This window comes from Heloderma suspectum, chromosome 2 (genome assembly GCF_057233095.1).
Source record: "Heloderma suspectum isolate Gila_16-S chromosome 2, 16-S_ref, whole genome shotgun sequence".
Classification (NCBI taxonomy): domain Eukaryota; kingdom Metazoa; phylum Chordata; class Lepidosauria; order Squamata; family Helodermatidae; genus Heloderma; species Heloderma suspectum.
The window spans coordinates 70,974,455-70,996,624 of NC_139459.1; the positions used below are offsets into that span (position 1 = coordinate 70,974,455).

At 40.6% G+C, this 22,170-nt stretch overlaps 1 protein-coding gene across 3 annotated transcripts in view; it reads left to right on the forward strand.

Annotated features, from left to right (window-relative positions):
• The window catches only part of FER (FER tyrosine kinase), a 223,864-nt gene that overhangs the window by 8,275 nt on the left and 193,419 nt on the right, over positions 1-22,170 (forward strand). For all 3 annotated transcript variants that reach the window (XM_084833846.1, XM_084833845.1, XM_084833847.1), the window contains exons 2-6: positions 5,747-5,850; positions 6,951-7,215; positions 10,266-10,439; positions 11,502-11,601; positions 19,872-20,055. In XM_084833846.1, coding sequence (XP_084689972.1) covers positions 7,009-7,215; positions 10,266-10,439; positions 11,502-11,601; positions 19,872-20,055 — 665 coding nt within the window. In that variant the 5' untranslated portion in view covers positions 5,747-5,850; positions 6,951-7,008. The remainder of the gene's footprint in view (positions 1-5,746; positions 5,851-6,950; positions 7,216-10,265; positions 10,440-11,501; positions 11,602-19,871; positions 20,056-22,170) is intronic.

Below are 22,170 nucleotides of genomic sequence, written 5' to 3' on the forward strand. Positions count from 1 at the left end.
TTGTGGCAGCGAAACAGTTTACGGAAAGGAAAGTAGAGTTGGCTGTTTCTGGAGGCTAATGCTCTCAGGCAGAAAATATTTCAAGAGAAGCAGTTCATCCAGCCTGACATTTGTGGCTGTTAGATTAGGCCACAATTGATAGTGTACTAATCTCAGATTCTTAAAATCCTTTTTGATAATTAATGCAGCCTGAGACATATTTTTCTATATGTTGAAATTAAAGCAGTGCCACTCTGGACTCCAATAGGGCCAGGCCCTTTATGCGTTAGCTTTCTATCTTATCCCTGTGGATAAGAGTGTGGAGAGTACTATCCCGGCAAACCATATTGATGGATGGGTGGTGGGTTCAGATGATTTCCACCTATGCATTTAACAAATGTGGGAGGTGGGCACGTGGGACTTCGTTGATGACATTCTCAGTGGCCATTCTATCTGCACATTAGGTGCACAAGAGAGTGGCTCTATGTGCATACTGATGTACATGCATAAAGCCCCTTCCAATGTGTGCAGACTGTGTTGACAGTGGGGTGCATTGGTGGAGGAGGGTAAGCTAGTTTGCATGACCTCCCTCATTTTTTTTCTGAACATGTGGAGGGTTGTCTGAATCCCCATTTTGTGTACAGGGTGATTTTCCTTTGTCAGTTTGGTGTCTGGGCCTATACAGTTATTGGATGCATGAATAGATAGGAAGATGACAAAGCTCACTGAGTGAAATGTCTCAGTAGTATCCTATTGTGTACATGCACTCGTGGGACCCACCACTTGAACAACATAGTTTTTGGGAATCTAAGAATAGCCCCAAATGAGCAGAAATATTTGTTTCTGGAATGGGACAAATCAGCAGAGGGAGGTCAGCTGACCTGCCCCTATCAAGAAACAAGCATGCACACATCCACTTCTCTCACCACAGTTTGAAGTTAGTTTAAGATCCTGGTTTGTTCTGAAGCTGGTACTCATCATTTTTTGGTTCAGAATAAATGGAAAACTGGTTAATTAGAGTCCTTCTGGTTTACTTTTTGTCTGTGTGAAGGGAAAAGTTGAAGATGCTTTGCACATGGACAAAAAGGCTTAATGTATCTTAACTTAATCAGGATAGATGTGAAGATTAAGGAGCAGGCTAGGATCTAGGTTTTCTGCCTGGTATATCCCAAACCATTTATTTATGTAATTAAATGTAAGCTTCAGTCACTTCTTCCATATAACAATCTGCTCATTTTATTTGTGTGTTCTGTTGTTACATTCTTCTTGTAGCTTAGCTTGGGAGCTTTTCAGAATGAGGGCCTCCAGTACACTGTGGATCCATGTAATGCTGGGGAGAGCCATTGCAATATAAAATGCGTAATAGCTGCACAACAGCAAAAAACATTTAATTGTGTCAGTAGAAGCAATAGTATGCAGCTTTTAGAGACTGTCAACCATATTTCAGTTTGAAACGTCTGAGGTAGTTAAGGATGGAAAAGCGGTGTATCTTTATATATCATGTATATTTATGAGAGTGCTTATGTGGATTGCCTCCCCACCCAGGTTGTGAATAAAAGAACAATTATACCTGCATGCTTAAAAAAAAAAAGGATGATTTCTTAATCAGCCAGCAGTTTATTTATACAGATTGATCTAAAAGAGAGATGATGTGTGACTAGAAGAGGCCCTGACAATAAGCCTAAAGCTTGGTCTGTAAATTTAGGGTGCAGTTCTATGCCTTTGGAAGGAGTGCTCTGATGTTAGAGCAGTTCAACTATATAATGCTGTGCTACCAGGTGCCTGGAGGAGCAGAAGGAGCAATGGACACAATTTTCGCTTCTCTGTCCTCGTTATTTTTTCCACTAGTCAGCCTTCTGAGGCCATCTAGAAGAGTTGTGTTGTTGGTGGCAGGGCTGGAGAGCCTACAGGATACTGCATATCCTGACCTCTCCTCTTCCCTCCCTGCCCACCAGAACACCCTCTTTTTGCCTCCATGAAGTTGCTTTAGCAACCTTGAAAGCAACTGCTGGGGGGTTTTCTGTGGCAGCTGTAAGGGGGTGGAGGAGGGATTGGAAATCAGAGTACCCCTCCTGAAGTTGTAGGAGTGTCTACAGTCTTTGGAGGGGGACTATGAAAAATCCTGTGGACCCTGGGATGCTATCCCACAGACCATAGGATTGCTCTCTAAGGAAAGTATATGAACATTCAAGTCTGACTCACTGGAAGGCAAACTTGCATAAAATTGGGAATGGGAGAGTGTCTTTGTGTATTGAAAAAATGGATCTTTACCCTCATCCATCATTAGCAATGGGTTTTTTGAATTAAATCATAGTTTTGTAGAATTATAGTAATCTACTCTTTTGGTCATATGTAACAAAAGATAATCTCCCCAATAATGTTCAAAGTGTAATTGCTATTACCTTTCTGCATCATTTTTCATTGAAGCAAATTGTCATTTTTATCTCTTGCTGATTAAATGCTGTCCTTTCTATTTTGTGTTATTAGATTGCAAGTAACATGTAAGTAGGTGGCAAACTAAATAAAACTTTGCTGACATTGGTGAAAGTGAAATATGGTTTTCATTGTTCTGAGTTAATAATCCGCATATGAAATGGTCAAAAAGAAAGGAACTGGGGGCAGTAATTGTCCCCTAAATATTCTAACCATACAAGGCAAAGGGTGACTATTCTCTCTACAAAGTCTGGAGATAAGGAAGTTCAAATACTGATGCAAAACAGTAACTACAGAAAAAATAAATGAAACACCACGAGGAATTAAACACACAATTCTGATGTGATGGTACAGGTATATAAAGTCTATAATAGCTTTGTATCCAAAAATACAACAATAAATACCATTTGTTATTCAAGGTGAAGCTGGAGGAGATGATTTCTTTCTTTCTTTCTTTCTTTCTTTCTTTCTTTCATTTACCACCTAACTGGCAGGTGTCTTTGGGGTGGTTTACAATCATAAAAAAACTGAAATAACTGTACAACAACCAAAGCAATAGAAACAATAAAAATTCCAAAATATTAACTCATGAAATATTAATGAGCCAGCAATAAAGTTAATCAGAGCAGTAGATTAAAGATTAAATGTCTGCTGGAAGAGGAAGGTCTTAACCTGGCACGTAAACATGCACAGTGAAGATGTCAGGTGGATCTCCCTGGGAAGAGCATTCTACAGATGGGGCCACTACAAAGAAGGCTCTTTCCCTGGTAGACACCCATCACATCATTATGGGTGGTGGCACCCAAAGAAGAGTCTCTGAAGACGATCTTAGCAATCAGGCATGCACATGTAGGAGAAGGTGCTCCTTCAAGTAGATCAGTTCTTTGCCATTTAGGGCTTTAAAGGTCAGCACCAACACTTTGAATCAGGCCCGAAAACTGAGTGACAACTTTAAATGTTTTCAAATAGTAGTTGCATGTGTGTGTATGAGCCATATCAGGACTATAATGTGGAGATTCGGGGTTTAACTCTTTTCCCAAGTTCAATTTTGCAGTGAAAATCACCCCATCTTCCTCAAAAGCTTCTATTTGCCTGATTAAGGAAAATGTACATGTGGGGCCTGTGTACATGTAAGTTTTCCTTAGGGACAGAGAGCAGGTTTGGTGCATGGGTTTGGCTGACTTCCTTATGCAAATCACAATGCCATATCCCCAAGCCAGATTTCCCTCCCCTGAAGCTGCTGTTTGCCAAAATTTAAAAGATGGGGTCTCTCTTGTCTCATCTAGTTTGGCAATAAGAGCAAGCCAGTAATGTAGTTCCATAGACAAAGGACAAACAATCCAAATCCAAAATATGCATTCAAATGATGCTAACAGAAATAACTCCCACGTTCCTCAGTATTAGCAATCTCTGCCAGTGGTGAAATCCAAACTCTTGACCAGCCTCTTGGATATGGTATAAGTGCTCCAATGCATGCTCAAAGATCTTCCTTCTAGGTGCCTCATGGAATGCTGGTCATTAGTCCCATTTCAGATATCTTTTATCATGAGCATTCAGAAATCAATACAAGAAATACAGGACACTTTCATGATGCAGCATAGTAATCCTCAATTATTCATTATCGTGACCCCCCCACCTGGTTGAGACTCCAATGTATATAAGGAGGGACCAGCCAGCTCAGGCCAATAGCCAAGGCCATGGAAGAACTAGATCCAGACAGCTGCAACAGTGAACTTGGCTGCCAAGGGACTCCTGCAGGGATCCCCAGGGGGATAGCAACCCCTGAGCCTGAGATCTCTGAGGAACCATGGAGTCCCAGACTCCAGGATGGGAGGCTAGCCTTTTAAGCTTGCCTGTCTGTAGGAAAGAGGTAGAGCGGGGAAGCACAAAAGGTCCCTTTTGGATTATAGACCTTGTCAGAGCAAGTTGATTAGCTTGGGCTTTCTTGAGGTCTTGCAGCACTCTTAAGCAGTCAGGTACACCCTATGGGCTCTTGCTCAAGAGTCAAGGCAGAACATTCACTGGCTTAATCCTTGCAGTACGAGATCCATCACATTTTTAAAAGCACTGCATTAAGTAAGTATCTAAAACCCCACAGTAAAACTACACAAACTGTGAGAGGGCTATAGCTGCATTTCCTGCATTTCTCTGAATTTGGTCTCTGAGAAGACAAGATGTATTGGCTTTATATACAACGATCTCTCATGAAGATATTAGATTGGTCATTGAAAACACTTTTAGATTTATTGTCCAATTTTATTTTTTAGTTTTAGGTTTCTCTCCTCCCTAAGCTTGTCTTGGGACACCTGTGTTACAGTTTGACAGGTATACTACCCCAGTCAAATTCCCCACCTGACATTGTCCCTGGGGCAGGTTGTGCTTGGTCTGCACTGGGTACTTGGAACCAGAAGTGCCCAGCACCTATTTTTTTTATTAGTTTGACAGATTATATTAGAAAAAATATTAAAGATTTGGGCAATAGTTTAATTTTCCAATTGGAGGCATTGCATTTGGGATTTCATATGCACTCAATACTGCCAATTGTCTTGTATCTTGGATTGAAGAAAGACTTATTCTTGATACTCACAAGTGTCCATTCAGAAAAAAATATGTTATTACAAATGTAAACAGATGGGAGCACTTATAAACTTTGATGAACCTTCTTTATATGGTTTGGTTTTTACCACTGGTAGAGAGTGAGTCTACTGAGGGATGTAGTTGTTGTTTCTGCATCTTTCATGAATGTGTATTTTGGACTTAGATTGTTCTTTTTTGTCTGCTATGAAATTCTGACTATTGACTTTGAAATTAGACTTAAGATCGTAAAGGATATTGATTGTTATGATACTGGATACAGAACTATTGTGGATTTTATATATAATGACACAATGGAAGCATATCTGTTGACTTCTGGTGATATTTCACTGACTTTTCTCACAATTAATAGTGTTTTGCATCACACTTTGAAGATCTCTGTGACCACCAGATTTTGCCAGCCTCTGTGAGTGCTTCCCTTCTACCCCTGTCATGTGCTCAGGCTCAATTTTGGGCAGAAGGCAGGTTGCCTGATGGGGCCAGAGGTATGCCAGCCAACCAGGAGCTGCAGGTTTGGTGGCACAGAGCAGGAGGACTTGGTGGTCTCAGCAACAAAATTCCCCAACTGAGGCAGCCAGGAAAATGATGGACTGTGGTGTGAATGTCTCAGCTGAAACTGTTTGTAATTCCCTCTACTGATATGCAGACATGGTGGTGCAGGGGTCCATTGTCTGATACATAGGACTCCTCCCATTTCAAGACTCATTACATTTTCTTTTGTGTGGTTTTTGTTTTGTAGAGGGTTACAAGGTTGAAAGAACAAAGGGATTGTAAGAACTGAGCCAAGAACCAGGTTACAACTCTTGGAAAAAAATAAAGTTGTGGGAAGAGTTTTTTTTAAAGGTATGTATACTAAATTTTATGTTCTTGTTATCAAACTTAGCTGGAGAAGATCTTTATGCCGTTAATCATCATCTATGGTGTGTCCCATCTAGGGCACGTCCCAACAGTTGTTCATAAATAGATGAGATGTTCCTTTCTCAGAAAATGCTTTGAGGGTGTGTCTTGATCAGAACACTTGTCACATTTCATTTCAGCACAGTTTTTCTCTGTGCTGGTCCAAATCTTTGTATTTCCTTAAACATGTTCCTCCCCCCTTACAAATCTCTGTATTTCTTTAAATATGGGTGCTTCCTCCTTCCAGAGGGCTTTCCTTTTCTTCTAAACGTATTTGAGCTGAACTACCTTGCTTATGATATAAGAAAGTAGGCGTTTGCTTTAACCCCACCCCACCCCCCAACCAATGGCACATAAATCCTAAATATTGACAGGTAGGTCATTGTGGAGGATATAATTGATTGAAGTTCTGGAATTGTACTAAAGAAATGTTATTTATTACATAATATAATTGAAAGATCAGTTGTTGTTCTTAGAATTACTCCAGCAACAGTAGTTGCATTATTTTGTGATACCAATCCTAATATGGTTTTGGCAAAGGTGTGATAAAGCTCGAGCAGTTGGCATCGTTAGCTACTAACTCTTTGGCTTCCCCACCATCTGGGAATAGACCAAACTTTAAACCTGTAGGCTAAGCACATTATTGGCTCTGGCTCCCTAGCAACCATCTGATTGCTCTGAAAAAGTGTCACCTTGTCCTTAAAAAGTACTGGACTTTGAGCATATTGTTCATTACAGTTATAGCTGGTTCACATTTAGCCATTTGGGGCATTTGGGGAAGATTTTGTAGTCAATCATCCGTGTGTGTTTGTGAAGGTCCTGGCAAGGGTAGTTGTTTCTGGTGGGCTAGAGGAGGGATACATTTGAGAATTAAAATCCTTCCAAAGTCATAAATTGCCTCTCCTCTTTTTTTTTTTTTTTTTTTTTGAGGGCTCCATAGCTGAGTTTACTTCTTGTTTTTAAGTGCATGTGGTATTTGCTACAAAAAGATAGCATTATAGGTTCCCCTTTCAATGTCTTTCTCATTAGTTTTATTGTGTTTCCAGATGTGCTGACCAGAATATCTCACCAGTGGCTCTTGGTAAATCTAGTGCCTTATAAAAGATGGGGTTTGGAAGTGATCTGAAGTATTCTCATGAAGCTTTGCTAAAACTGCAAGATTGGGAGTTACGGCTACTGGAAACAGTGAAGAAATTTATGGCCATGAGAATAAAAAGTGATAAAGAATATGCATCCACTTTACAGAATCTTTGCAATCAAGTTGATAAAGAAAGTACTTCGCAACTGGATTATGTTAGTAATGTATCTAAGGTAAGAAAAGAGTATGTAGAATTTAAACTGGACAGATGTTTAAAATTGTTCATATGGTGATTTGCAAACCATAAACTTTATGGCTAACAGGCATAAGGCTGCAATTCCAAACATACTAATTGGGGCGTAAGTCCGATTGTGCTCAGTGGGATTTACATCTGAGTAAATGTGTTTAGATTGTACTGTTGGAGGTGTTAAACTACTTAATATTTTGGAGTAGATGGTCCTGGTGTTGTGGTTGGCTGACTTATTCGTGGACTTATCAGATGAGTCATTCCGCCTGTCCATTCCTTCTGATTGTTGGTCCAATTACTCATGTTGCTGTTGTGTTCAACTAATTATTGTTTAGGTGAATCAGTGGGTCTAATGCAGTGCATCTTAAATCTTGAAAGCCAGCAAGGCATAGTTGCTACAGTGTTCAACTGGGAGCTGGGAAATCCGGGTTCTAGTCCCCACTCGGCCATGGAAGCTCACTGGGTGACTTTGGGCCAGTCACAGACTCTCAGCCTAACCTGTATCGCAGGGTTGCTGTGAGGATAAAATGGAGAGGAGGAGGATTATGTACGCTGCCTTGGGCTCCTTAAGGAGGAAGAAAGGCGGGATATAAATGTAATAAATAAATAAGTTAATATCACAATCCGTTTGAGGGCCCCGGACAGTATGTAAACTCAAGTCGATTTTCTTTTCATTGGTTTGACTGATTAGAGTGATTTGTTCTGACTTCCGGTAAAAATATCTTTGGACTGAGTTTGCTGTGCTTGGATTTCTGTATTCATAGTCAGTTATAGAAATTTTTTTCTTTACTTCATTTTAAGTGTTATTTGGACTGATACGGTGAACTTTACATTTGTTAGGTGCACAAAACTCTCTTCACAAGTTAGGGCTCCACTCCATGCATACAATGAATGTCTGGATGGTAGGTGGTAGTAGGTTCTGCCCCTGCCATTTACTCATTGAAATGTATGCTTGCAATTGTGTCTGTGTGCACAAGCATATGCATGCTGGCAAGGCTCCATGCATTAGGGACCCTTGTGTTTTCAAGGTTCTTCAGTACATGCCTATTGTCCCCTGCAATCTGTGTAGTCATTGTAAATACAGAGAAGATTCCTAATTTGCAAAGAGGACTAAAGAATCTTTGACTTTCAGAATAGTAATTCTGTCCAGTAATAGTAATTCCATCGTTTACATGGTTTTCTTGCTGCTTTTATTTTGAATTTGCTTTGCATGGGAATTAAACATTCACGTATAATGCTTTTATCTAATGTAAACACAATAGTTGAAAATAAATCTTGCAGCTTGTGAGCAGTAAAGTTCATCCACCATTGTTCAAAATAAAGGGAAAAATCTGAGGGTGCAGGGTGAATAGGATTACAAAGCAATGTGAATAGGACTTTTGCCAAACCTTGGAAAGGTCTGCACCATACATTTCAAGTGTTCTTAAAATCAGTTTCTTACGCTCTTCTTCTGTCACTGAATGCACCTGCAAAGTCTCTGGTTCTCAATACAATTCTGATTAACAGTGTGGTTTAGCAGTCTTTTTTCTCCTCGGATCCAACGAGATAGGGAAAACAGCTCTCAACATTTATGATTGGAGTAACTTACAGTTATAATATTCTGGCTAGGAAAAACGTAGTAGAATAGCTGTCTCTATTTGGTGTGGGGGTGGGTGGGGACTATGTCTTGTCTGCTGGTAAGCAGGTACATGCTTAATGACAAACTCAAGTTCTTCCCTTGTTTTGAAGACTTTTTTCCCTAATTTCAGAGTCCATGGGTTACAGGATATGTATGTTGCCCCCGCTAGCAGTCCTGCAGTCTAGATGTAGATACTTACATCATTCCTGTAGTACAACTTAATAGGTTTACATTCTCTTGTCACCATCTGTCCCTCGCTTCATTTCCCACATTAAAGACCATTTAGTGGCATGGTGTGGCATAACTCTTGTTATACAATATAGGCCTGGTTATGTTACATTTGGGCCTCTCAGATTTTTCCCTTCTGCTATGGCATTCCCCATCCTATACTATGTCTACCATTCCAAGAATTTGGAATATACTTCTTCCTCCCCCAAAGACCTGGAGGAGAAATATTCCAAAGGCAGTTGAAACTATACTGTTTGTAGATAACGCTTCAGCTGTTTTTTGATCGTGTGATTTCTGTTACCTGTGTACTGGAACTGGTAATCATGTAGGTCTGTGTCTTGACATCTACTTAAAATCTTCTGGTCTTTGTCTACTGTGTATTTCCCTCCTGAAAGCATTAGTGAATGCAGCAAACAAAGAGGAAAAACAAAATAACACATTAATAACATATACTGAAATAGTGTAAATTACTTTATTTTGGTTTATTAGTAATTAGAAGCACTTCATTAGTGAAGGTCAGCACTTGTAGTATGGTTTCTTTTTCCTGTAAGGATGATAATTTTATTACATCCCCTTTGCCTTTTCTATTCAGCTTTTTGAAACATTATTTCCACTCACTGCAGCTTTTATTTATTATCACTTTTGTGATCTTTCTTCGGCAATTGCGGTTCTGTTAAATTAATATATTAATTTATGAACCAAAGAATCCTTGGAGGAAAAAAGTATTGTTTTCTATTCAAAACACATATTAGACCAAGCTCTCCCTGTTTCCCTTCATAATAGTCTTAATCTATAGACTGAATGTAGTAGATTGCTCCTCATGTCTGTTTCAGAATTTAAACTAATAATTCACTTGTTAAACTCCTTAAACTTCCCACAGTTACTGTATAGGTTTTATAGTAGAATGGTTTTCTTTTACTCTTTGTTTTTATGGAACTGGTAAATGTGCATGCACAGATGCATTGCAGTAAGACACAAATTTGTGTATGTATTTGAATTGTCAGATCACTTGTCTGTGCTTGAGTTCGCGAACGCAGTTGGATGTTTAAATTCTACTGTACAGTGATATGTATTCATAGGTTCCTAATTCTCTCTTTGTGTGTATATATCTATAAGCTCTTAGTTTATGTACAATTCTTTTGATTCCAAGCCAATTATCAATAAGCTCTCATCTCTCTCCTTTCTTCAAGTCATGGCTGTTCATTGTGCACCAAACAGAACAGCTTAGCAGAATCATGAAGACGCATGCAGAAGACCTGAATGCTGGGCCGTTACATAGGCTTACCGTGATGATCAAAGACAAGCAGCAAATAAAGAAGAGTTACATTGGTGTTCACCAGCAAATTGAGGCAGAGATGTTCAAGGTATCTCATTCAGTCACTTAAAAATAATAATTAGTTGTTAGCACAAATTCAGTTAAACTGAAAAGATATTTTTGTGGTTAAACTCTTACTTTGAATTTCTTTTAGGTTGGCAATTCTTTTTTTAAGCTATCTAAATATAGGTTCATGTGAACATGAACCTAAACATTTGAGCACCTTCTATAGAGAAGTGTTACTCCTTTTCTTAGATTGACCTATAAATGATGTTGAAAGTTAAAACTTGGAAGAAGAGTTTTATGTACAAGTAATGATATGTATGAAACTACTTCTAGCAGATTGCCTTGTTAAGTGTTCCTAGCCTACTCAACATAAATGGGAACAAAAGTCAAATTCCATTTTCAGAAGCAATACTTTTAAAAATGTCTGAGCTCCGTTTTCTCTGAAAAGAGAGATCTTCAGTGAAGGTGATATGTGTAGTTCACGATTTTTTTTGCCTCCCTGATTAATTGAATGCTCCACTCTGCACATCTTGCTACTGTGCCACTCTAGTTTTATGAGAGAATGTCAGTGGTTTGGATTCAGACTTGCAACTGGTAGAGATCCACTAATGCCAGAGGAAGGGGGGAGGTAATATCTGCCAATCTGTCCTTGTCCCTATACACCCATACATTCCTGAAAGGGGGGCATTCCAGAGCAGAAAGAGATATAGTGCAGGGCAAAGGGGAAATGACAAATCCCCCCCCCCCTTTACAGTGGGAAGCTTCCGATGGATCTCATTTTGTTCTGTGAATGGAAGAAGCCCTGGATCCAACCCACTGTCTTGTTATACTGACCTCTTTTACTGGGATGTAATACTGATTTGAACTAGCCATTGTTAAAATAGCATTCTTATGGTGTTTTTGTCTCAAAGACAGGATTGCTTCAAATGCTACACTGTGGAGGCTGCCAAATTGCTTCTGCTTGGTAGTGCTCACCTAAGAGAATGTAACGTTTGCATGACGATTACTGAGTAGTTCAGCCTGGTTATGTGAATAGTCTCTATAGCTTTCCTAATGTGCCTCTTCATACTCAGATTGTCCTCATGTCTCCTCTTTTTCTTGATAGGTTACAAAAACAGAATTGGAAAAATTAAAATCTAGTTATAGACAATTAATTAAGGAAGTAAATTCTGCCAAAGAGAAGTACAAGGAAGCTCTGTCTAAAGGTAGGCTTGTAATGTTAAATAGTACTACTGTTTTGATCACCTTTGACCCTTTCATGTCAACAGTGTGCATAAAAACATGTGGTAGAAGCTGTAAAAAGGGGTGGCAAAGGAATTGGTTAGCTCGTTCAAATCAGTGTGGAATTAAACCTTATCCCATCCCGCTGCCAACACTAGACATCTTCTCCTGTCCTTAGGCCCTGTGTGCAAAGTTTTTCTACAATTCTTCTTGTGTGGGCTTTCTTTAGGCCAGTCAGTTGGAGCCAAAGAACAGTGAGCAGAAAGGAGGTAGATACTAGCACTGCCTTACAAACCCTTGCACAAGTGCTTGCAGAAGAGTTCACACAGTTTTTATAATATAGAGGTTCTACACCAGTTCCCAAGCTTTTGCTTCCACAAGAGGCTGCACAAGTAGGTTTATAACAGATGTTCGTGAGAAGAAGATACCTTCTGCATATGAAAGGGTACCATTGGATACAACCCTCTGTTTCCTCCTCTTAGCCTTCTCTCAAGTTCCTTTCTCATAGCTGAGTGCATATTCTGTTTCCTTCCTCTGTCCCCTTTGTTTATTTCCTTATATCCTGGGACCACTTCCAGTCCTTTAATATATCCCACAGTTCTTCTGTCTACGGGATATATGCCTAATTGACCTTTCACTTCCCTCATAGAACTGGACTATTGGTGAATATTCTGTTGGGGACAGTCTCATTCATTCAGCAATTAGGATGTTCATGAATATTCCATGACATTGCAACAGCTTAACTAATTGCTGACTGAGGGTTTGCAAATACAAAATTCCTTAGCATGCAGAATCGATATGCTAAGGAATTTTGTATTTTATAGATAATGGCCTGGTTCCCATGTACTGACAACCCATGGGTTGTTTTAACCATGGGTGGTTGGGGCCAAGCACAAGTGAGTGAGTGCGCTGCCTCCTGCACTTTCGCTGCTTTGCATTTGCTTTGCTAAGCAACCCAGGAACACCCTGTTCCTGGGTTGCTAGTCATGACAGGTTAAACAACCCCAAGTTTGAACCTGTAGTTTGTTGTTTAACCCTCAATAACCTAGAGTGTCGAGTTCCGATGTCCCGACTAACAACCCAGGAATGGGGTGTTCCATGGTTGCTTAGCAAAGCAGAAGTGGTGAGCATGCAGAATTGCCATTATGTACCAACCAGGTCAGTACCTGGGATTGAAAGTCTTGCGTAGATTTATACAAGAATTAGCCCATCTTTTAAAAAACTTTTTGTGTTGTGATCTTCCTTTTATGCTGTATCGCAAATTGCTTTTGAAATTTCAGAAGCTATTTGCCATGTAGTATGAGTGGGCTGCTGTTTAAGGAGGAAAAAGTGTACAGCTCCCTAGGTGTTAAAGAACTTGTTCAGTTCTTCAGATCCTAGCTACAGAGGACAAGCACAGTATTACAACATGATATGAACAATTTTAAAATATGTAAACGTTTTTATGTATTTTTCATCCTATATTGGACATAGTAAAGCACAAAAAGTTCACTATGCAAATTTTAGTTATGAAGCAGTTCCTTGAAATAATGCCATAGCCATTTTAGTAAAGGTTGTTATTCAAAGAATCATTTCTAAATTATGGCTGTATAAGTGACAAACGTTCAGAAACTGCAGGTTTTAAAACATTGTGCAATGTTGCACTGTATTCATGAACAGTACAGAGCCAGAGTGGTGTAGTGGCAAGAGTGTTGGACCGGGAGTTGGGAGATCTGTGTTCTAGTCCCCACTCAGCCATGAAGCTCACTACATGATTTTGGGCCAGTTGCAGACTCTCAGCCCAGCCTACCTCACAGGGTTGTTGTTAGGATAAAATGGAGAGGAGGAAGATTATGTATGTTGCCTTGGGTTCCTTAAGAAGGAAAGTAGGTGGGATATAAATGTAATAAAAAAATAATAAAAAATACATCAGCCTTCCCCAAGCTGGTTCCCTGAAGATGTTTTGGACTATACCTCCTATCATCCCTGACCACTGGCCCTGCAAGCTGGGGCTGATCTGTAGTCCAAAACATCTGGAGGTAACAGCTTGGGAAGGTTGTTTCCCAGGTATTTAGTCTAAACTCGGTTTATTCTGGTTCAGAAACTTTTACTATTTATCGGAAGTGAATATCAGTATTGTGAAATGTTTCAATTTCTACAGTAATTGACATTATAAGGAATACTGTACAAAATCAAAGCAGCAGTTCTGAAATGGATTTCCAAAGAACAGTGGGTGAAATCCAGTTGTGTCCATCTTTTGACAGAATGGTTTCTCTCTCTCCTGCAGCCACCTGCGCATGCCAAAAATCTGCTCTGGAGGCTTGGGTGACCCTCCAGAGTAGATTCAGGGGTGCATGGGGGGCTGTGGTGGGGAGAAGAGGTTGGGAAAGGTCCATTGTATGAGTGGAAGTCTGTTTGCATGTCGGTTCTAGCCCAGTGTAAGATAACAAAAGTTATTTATCTGCAGGTACTAATAGTATGTGAAACTATCATAACTCAATGTTTTATTCAAATACAGAAATGGGAATTTCAGCAAACAGTTGCAAGTATGGGGGTCTTGTACAGAGCTATCTGAATCTCTTGTTAAGGACGCAAATACATGCATTTTAATGTCCATGTAACATGGTTATCAGACAGGGGACTTTGAAATAGGATTTTGAAGTAATGTTCTCAAGCAACCCTATTAACATCCCAGCATGGTGTTGTAACTGACAAGATAAATGAAGTGCCTAGATGTACAAAGAAGCAAAATATCTGTTTGTAATAGCGTAGCAATTATGATAGGGAGACTTTAAGCATCTCTAGAGTCATCATTTTGAAAAGGAAATTTTACAAAGGATTCATGGAAGCATCTTGAAGGAATATTCAGTGATTTGTAAACACACTCCTCAAAAGACTGCACTGAATGCTAGTAAGTTGGAGCCAAAATGTAAGTAGTGTTGCAGCCTATTTTACCTAAAATGCCCATAAATTCTTTAGTTAGTGGCTGCATAGTGCTATCTATTGCATTGTCTAGTTAAGGCCAAACTATTTATCTTTCTATAGATCTGCTCAGTTTCAAGAGCAAACAATGCCAATATCATGTGATACAATAACATCTAAGTGAAGCAAGGAGTGGGTTAAGATTCAAAGAGGATGATTTGATAGCGAATTTGGGACAGTCCCCATCATACTAATGAATGTGAATAGCTGTAGCCTTTGGGCAGTATCCAGTGCTGTCACTAAGCTTCTCCTCTTTCTCCTGTGGCTGCAGGACCCAGGTGATCATGCAACCATCTTTCTCTTTGATATAGAAGAAAAAAGTAGTGATTGTCTAGCAGTTAGGTTATCTAACAGTTGGTTCTGCCTGTTTCCTCTTTCAGTTGCATTTGAGGTTAAGCTTTTATGAGTCTACCTGGCAGGAAAGCTGAATGGAAATAATGAATGAAAGCTGAATGAAAGCTGCTGTTCCCACTCCTAGCCTTCACCCTTAATTTAAAGTAGTAGCGGTCACAGGGCATTCTGCCTGGAACCAGGGGGTTGGATTCTGTCTGAGGCCTGACAGTTTTTGGCTCCTAGTACATGAAGTACAACATCCCATGGGTATCATGTAGCCGTCATTTGTCAAATCAGGTATCGTTTGGAAATAGTAATATGATTTTCTTTAGCAGTTTCTAAAGAAAAGCAAGTGTTACTGGTTGATTTAACCAGGCTTCTGCCATTTATCTGACTTGTGTTTTTTCTTTAGAGCTTCTTGGGCGATTAGCTGTCTTCTAGTGGAAAATTGGTTAGGGCTCAGGAAGTTGTTAGCTCTGCATTTGGTAATATTAATAAAGATTGGTTTTGTCTGTCATGAAAGCACAGCATTTCCTTTGCTTAATTTCTTCAAAACGTGGATGTAATAAAGAGCCTCATTGGTGGTGGACATGCTAGGGAGTGCCATGCAAAGACCTCTGCTTCTTATTTCTGGTGTAACCAGCAGCAGGAAGGTTCAAGGTTCTTCTGGGAAAGAACACGTCCAAGACATGGCTTCTCCTTACTTAATATAAACGAACACCTCCCCAAGCCCCTACCTAGTGCCCTCCAGATGTGTTGGACTAAAACTCTCAGAATCCCCCAGCCAGCTATGTATTGTAGTCTTTAACACATCTGGAGGGCACCAGATTGGGGAAGACTGGAATAACCCACAGTCTTGGAAGGCAGTTCTGTTCAGGGAGAGTAGCTGTTTCTTGCGATTACTCTTCTCTTCCCCATTTAAGAGTACTGTCCTGTCAGCTTTCTGAGGCCCAGTTGGGGCAAGGCTTGAGCAATACTGCAGAATGTACCAATAAAGTGCTTTCAATAAAACCTAAAGAATGAAGTGCTTGAATCTAGTGACTTCAGATCAGTTGGGAATATTCCTGAAATAACTGTTCATGTTCCTTTATCTCATTTTGTTTGGCTCTCTCTGTATCTGTGGGTTCTGCAGCTCTGTATACATTATAAGCATTGTTGCAATATGGGACCATATCTAATGATGCAGCAGTGTGCCTATTCGTGGATTCCGGGGAAGGAAATTCTCTCGTTTGAAAGCCAGGCTTTAAGCTGTTTCAGAACTGTCATACCAGGCATGCAAACTGGCTTGTCTAAAGTCTTTTTGTTTGACTTGAGGGCTGGTTAGCTTCAGCCGCAGCCCAAGTTAGGGTGGTGTTTATATATTTAAAGTAGTTGTATCGTGCCTATCATTGCAGTTGAGAAGGTATAAATAAAAAGCAAAATCACTATGACAGTTAGGAGGAGTCTTGCCTTGAGTCTTCTGACAGGTTTTGTCCACAGCGTATTACGATGTCATTTCATGGCACTATGTGGTTGTGGCTTAGAATAGGGTGCATGGGGTTTTGGAAAAGAAAAGGGTACACTTGCATATGCAGAACACATTTCTGATCTTGGGAAATTAGTTTTGGTTAGGCGTGACTTGAGCCTTTTTGGTGCTTTTCAGTTTAGGGTAGAGCTTAGAAGGGAAAGAGTTGTAGGTGAACTATTGTGATTGGTCTTAACAACGAAATAAAGGTTTCAACAGCAGTTATGCTGATGGGTCTGCTGAAAATGTGATTGCTTTATGATCCTTGTGCTTTATGTAAGCCTAGCTGTTTGATAGCCACCCTTGCAAACTACCCATCTCTTGCTTTGTCTGCCTGCACTGGTGCTGGTACTCTGTCCAAACTAGATGTGAAATTGAACACACGATTGGCCCTTGTGTGCTTTGGTTTATTAAATAGCAGCTGTCTCTGTGTGTGAGAGATCTGGCTCAAGACCATGACATATTTGGGGGGGGGGAGATTTAACCCTTCGTCCCTGATGCAGTCCTGATATGGATTGGGTACCCCCTCCTCCCATATCCCGTTCCTCCATAAAAGCAGTAGTGTGCTTTTTAAAAATCTTTTTATAAGATTCAAAATTCAGAAGGTGATTTGAAGAAAATCAATGAAATATGTGGGAGAGAGCTGAATAATTCTTGTAAATCTTGTAGCAGGTAGATTAAGTTGGTAGTTTTAATAGCTATATGCATGTAAGGTAAACATGTCTAGAACTTAAACCATAACAGACTTGAAACATAATCCAATTTATTGACTTAAGAAAGATTTGTTTTTTCCCCTCTGTTTTTATTGGTCAAATTGTTCCTGTAATTTTTAAAAATGCTGAATTCTGAAGTGTCCATGAAAGTGGAGATGCTTTCAAGTAAAATAAAGATTAATTTTAATGTTTAATCATTAGAGTTTTTAATGTGGCATGGTCAAGACTGGTTTGTAAGTTGGTCATAATTTATTGCAAGCAGAGCCTTCCCTAATGAAATCTTCCTTACAGATCTAATTTTGGAAGTGGTTACCTAGCGGAAATATTTCTTCTAATGGCTTTTGTTACATTAAAAACAAACAAGCTGAAAGATGCGTATTACTTCCTTTGGAAAAACACAGTGAAGTATTTTGTACATAAGCAAACCACTTCATCAATCATCAGTGGATGTTTTTGACCTTAAAGAGAACATATTTTGCCTCATATGTTGGGCTGTAATGTTTAATTGATTAATCACTTAGAATAATAAATTAAAATCCTTTTAAAATGTGGCCCTGCTTAATAGGGCAGCTGAACTTATGAATTGTTTAGTAAGTGGACTTCCAGAACTGGGATGAACAAGGCGGGAATGTCTTTTCTAAGATGGTACCTGCTGCAACAAAGAAAATGTGCCTTTTCCTTCAGAATTGTTGCTTTTATTCTTATGCAAAATACATGCAGATTTGCTCATTTAAAATGTATCCTTATTCAATTATGATTTCTTTTAATCAAGGGATAGCCCTAGTAGCATGAAATGGGTAGTTAACTGGTGTGTTGGTATGTGTGAAAGTAGCTGTAGTTGTTTGCATGCCTGGAAAGGTTTTACTCTGTGTCTACCCACCCACCCACATCCTCATTCTATATAACTGGATTAATAGTTGTGTCCAGCATTATTAGAGGGATGTATTACATGGCTGCTTTGTAGGTAAAAGCAGCCAACAGCGTTTCCTCATGTAGTCCTTCAGTCAAATTTTCCAGTCCTGGGAAACTGGCTAGTTCACAGCCTTCTCCTATTGCCATGTGCCAGAAATGGCTCAGCTAGATTGCTCAATGCCCGAGCTCTCTCTCCACTGTTCCAGTTTATCCCCATGGCCCTGTTTCTTTGTTAATCGTCATTCCCTTTGGCTGGACCCAGGAGTAGAATCTGTGATTTATTTCACTAAGGATAGCTTAAAGTAGCCTTCCCCAACCTCCAGATGTTTTGAACATCAGTTCCTATCAGACACAGCCAGCAAGACCAATTTTTAAGAATATTGGGAGTTAGTCCAAAACTTCTGGAGGGCACCAGGTTTGGAAAAGCTGGTCTCCAACAAACTCTGGGGCTTTCCCAAAACAGGCAGCTGTGTTGGCCCATAAGAAAAAAAAATCAAAACAGGAACAATAACATAACTTACTAGGACCAACTAAAACCCACAAAGACTGAATTAGTTTTAAGACTGATAGAACTGTTCCTCAAGCTTGATGTTAAAAGAGAAAAAAAATACATAAGAGGAAGATGTTGCAGGTAGTAGACCAAATAGTGGAAGTCTGTCTGCAATACGATACACTTTTTTGAAGTTGTGACTCAAGAGTGTGTGGTAAACTAATTAGGGTATGTTCTGCAGCAGATCATATATTGAACCAAGGCATTCTGGGGCAAAGATGCAGAGGCCACTCTCCCTTTGAAAATAGAACAGTTATTTGAAATTGTTTTCAGCACTAATTGGTACTCATGGGGCCCTTTGAAGACAGCAGAAGTAAAGAAACTGAAGTTAAGGTCTGCAGAAATTGACTTAAGAACCTGAGGCTGTCATAAGGTTAATAGCTTGCATTAGGCTGCAGATATGTAAACAGCTACAATGGCTGCCTGAGATTCAAAGAGTCAAGTAACGAGCTCCTTAGGGGTTGTTTTTCTAAGGGCACAGTTCTGTGGCGGCTAGACAGTGGTTAGATGGCCATAGGATTAGTCGGTTTTCGGAAACCGACCTCAGAGCCAGCACTCTGAGGTTGGTTCCCGGAAAACCGCCTTCCCTCCCCCACCACCTTGTGAGAGGTGCAGTTTCCCCCCGGCTCCGCACTCTTAAGAGCAGAGTGGGGGGAAAGGCAGCATTCCTGGGGGTGTGGAGGGGACGGCAGAAGAATCATTACCACACATACTATGTGCCATCTGGCCTCCCCCCCTCCCACTCCAACCCCCTCCGGCTAGACACCCAAAATCAGCTGTCTAGCCGCTAATGCAGGGCAGCTGGAGCTTGGAGGAGACGATCCCCTCTGCACTCTGCCTGCCCTGCATTGGATAGTTAGTCGCCTCCGAGTTTGAAGGCAGCCAGCTATCCCCATTGGATTGCGCCCTAAAGGTGCTTCCAGTCCAGGCTTTTATGACACATAAATGAATGCCTTGCCTTGAATTTTGTGGGGTGTGATGGTGGTCCAGATGTGGTCTTCCACTTGTAAGCCTCCTGTGTTTTCTCACTACTCTCATATTTTTCTTACCACAGCAAATCCATTAAGGAGAAAAAGATTGAATAGCTGCACAATACCTCCGAATTGGTAGCTCTAGGACCCCCCCTCCCCAAATCTGGAAGCACCTTTGGTCAGCAGGCACCCTATGGCAAATTGATTTTGAACTGAGGTGATCTTAATAGTTAACTTTGCTTGCTTGATAGTTTTGATTGCTACCCTGTATAATTATGAATCTCCCCCCCCCCCACTGCTTTTCCTCTAGGAAAGGAGACTGAAAAAGCCAAAGACCGTTATGATAAAGCCACTATGAAACTTCACATGTTGCACAATCAATATGTGTTGGCGCTGAAAGGAGCACAATTACATCAGCACCAGTATTACGATGCTACACTTCCTCTGTTCCTTGACTCCTTACAGAAGATGCAAGAAGAAATGATTCAAGCACTGTAAGATGCACTGTTTTGTTCTGTAAAAGCACACCTTAGTCACCTGATTTAACAAATTACACTTTTAGTTAAAAGCAGCAGTGGCTTGAAGTGGTACACATAGCTGTTCCTAACCACTACTGAAATTCTACAGTGGTAACTGAGAATTGAAACGTCACTTCAAGGTGCTGCTATTGCTTTATAAAGTTCTGTATGGTTTGGGACCGGAGTATCTGGGGAACCACCTTCTTTCATATGCTCTCGAGGGAGAGCCAGTGTGGTGTAGTGGTGAGAGTGTTGGACTGGGAGCTGGGAGATCCAGGTTCTAGTCCCCACTCGGCCATGGAAGCTCACTGGGTGACTTTGGGCCAGTCACAGACTCTCAGCCCAACCTACCTCACAGGGTTGTTGTTGTGAGGATAAAATGAAGAGGAGGAGGATTATATACACCACCTTGGGTTTCTTAAAAAGGAAAAATGGTGGGCTATAAATGTAATAAATAAGAACTGTATCAGAGCCCCAGCTCTGACAGCTGCTGCCTTCAGTGATGAGGTGGATGGCAGCCAGAGACAAGGCCTTTTTAGTGATGGTGCCCCCATTGTGGAACACTTGTCCCAGGGACACTCAGCTGCCACCTACTCAGTTTCTCTGGTACCAGCTGAAGACAATTTTATTCCCCTGGCCTTTTAATTAACACATTTATTTCTGCTGTTTCTTGCTCTTATTGTTGATATTCTGACTTTTAACTGTTTACTGCTGGTGGAGATTTTAAATTGTTTTAGTGTTAATTGTGGAATTTATATTATTTTTGTATTGGTATCCTCGTCTGAAAAGCGGCCTAGAAATTTTTAAAATATTTTGCCTTCTGGATCTTTTTGCTGTTTAGATAATTTGAAAGGGTTGGATAGTCTTTCTGTCTCTGTCTTTTGGCTGCATAATCGTAGCAAGGGTCTTTTTAAGGTAAATGGAGTTGCATTTTTGGTGGTTGTGGTTGTTATTGTTAGAATAACTGCTTCTGTAGACATTCTAAAACCAGGTTACTTCCTCTTCAGACAACTGCTGAAATATTAATAGGTCTTTTGAGACAAATGCAGCTGCATTTTTTAATCTTTGAAGTAAATTATTAAATTGGAGCCTATATTTGCCATTACCAAAGCAGCTGACCTTGTTCTTTTTTGTGTGACTTTCTTTTTTTGTGCTCCTTTCTCATTTTGGTAACAGAGTACTGTCAATTATGTCTTTGTGTGCTTACCTATTCAGTGCTTTGGATTCTCTAGGGAGCAATTTGTAACAGTAAACCTCTTCTTTGCTTATCAGATTTGCTCAGACGAGCCAATAAAAGGACAGGCAGTGACCCGGTTTGCACGTAACGCAGCATTGTGGGTTAATTAACAGATGATTTGCCATGAGTGAGTGTGCTGCCTCTGGTGGGCTCCTCACTTCCCCTTTCAATTAACAACCTACAATTGCCCCGATTATAGGCTGTGACACTCTGGGTTGTTTAGGGGTTAAACAACTTAGAGTTAGGGAGCAATCCTATGGCCACTAGGCAGCGGCTAGACGGCCATAGGATATTGTGTTATCCGGGAAACGACTTCGTAGGCCGTGCTCCAAGGTTGGTTCCCAGAGAACTGACCTCCCCACACTTCCGTGCTGCCTTGGAGGCAGTGCGGAACAGCCCTGTTGTTCGCGCTCACAAGAGGAGCAGGGAGCAGCCGAAAAGGGGTGTGGCAGGGGGTGTTCTGGATGGGAAGGGCGGAAATGCCTGTACAACACATCCAATGTGTGGTACAGCAGCCTCCTTCCCCGCTCCGTCCTCCCGCGGCTAGACAGCCTCAATCAGCTGTCTAGCCGAAAATGGAGGGCAGGAGAAGCGTGGAGAGAATGATCCCCTCCGTGTGTCTCCTGCCCTGCTTTTGATAGGATTGTGCCCTTAACCTATGATTTGTTAACAGTTCGTGCCTGGAAAATTGAGGGTTGTCAGGTTATGTACGAACTAGGTTACTGATTTCCCCTTATATTTTAGCATTATAGTCTCTGATCTGTCTGAAATTTGTTTGTCTCTTCAGAAGCTGCTTCCTAGTTTCTGGAAGACAGCAAATGACTCTGAGTTGGGGCCTGCCCTCAGCCTTAAGG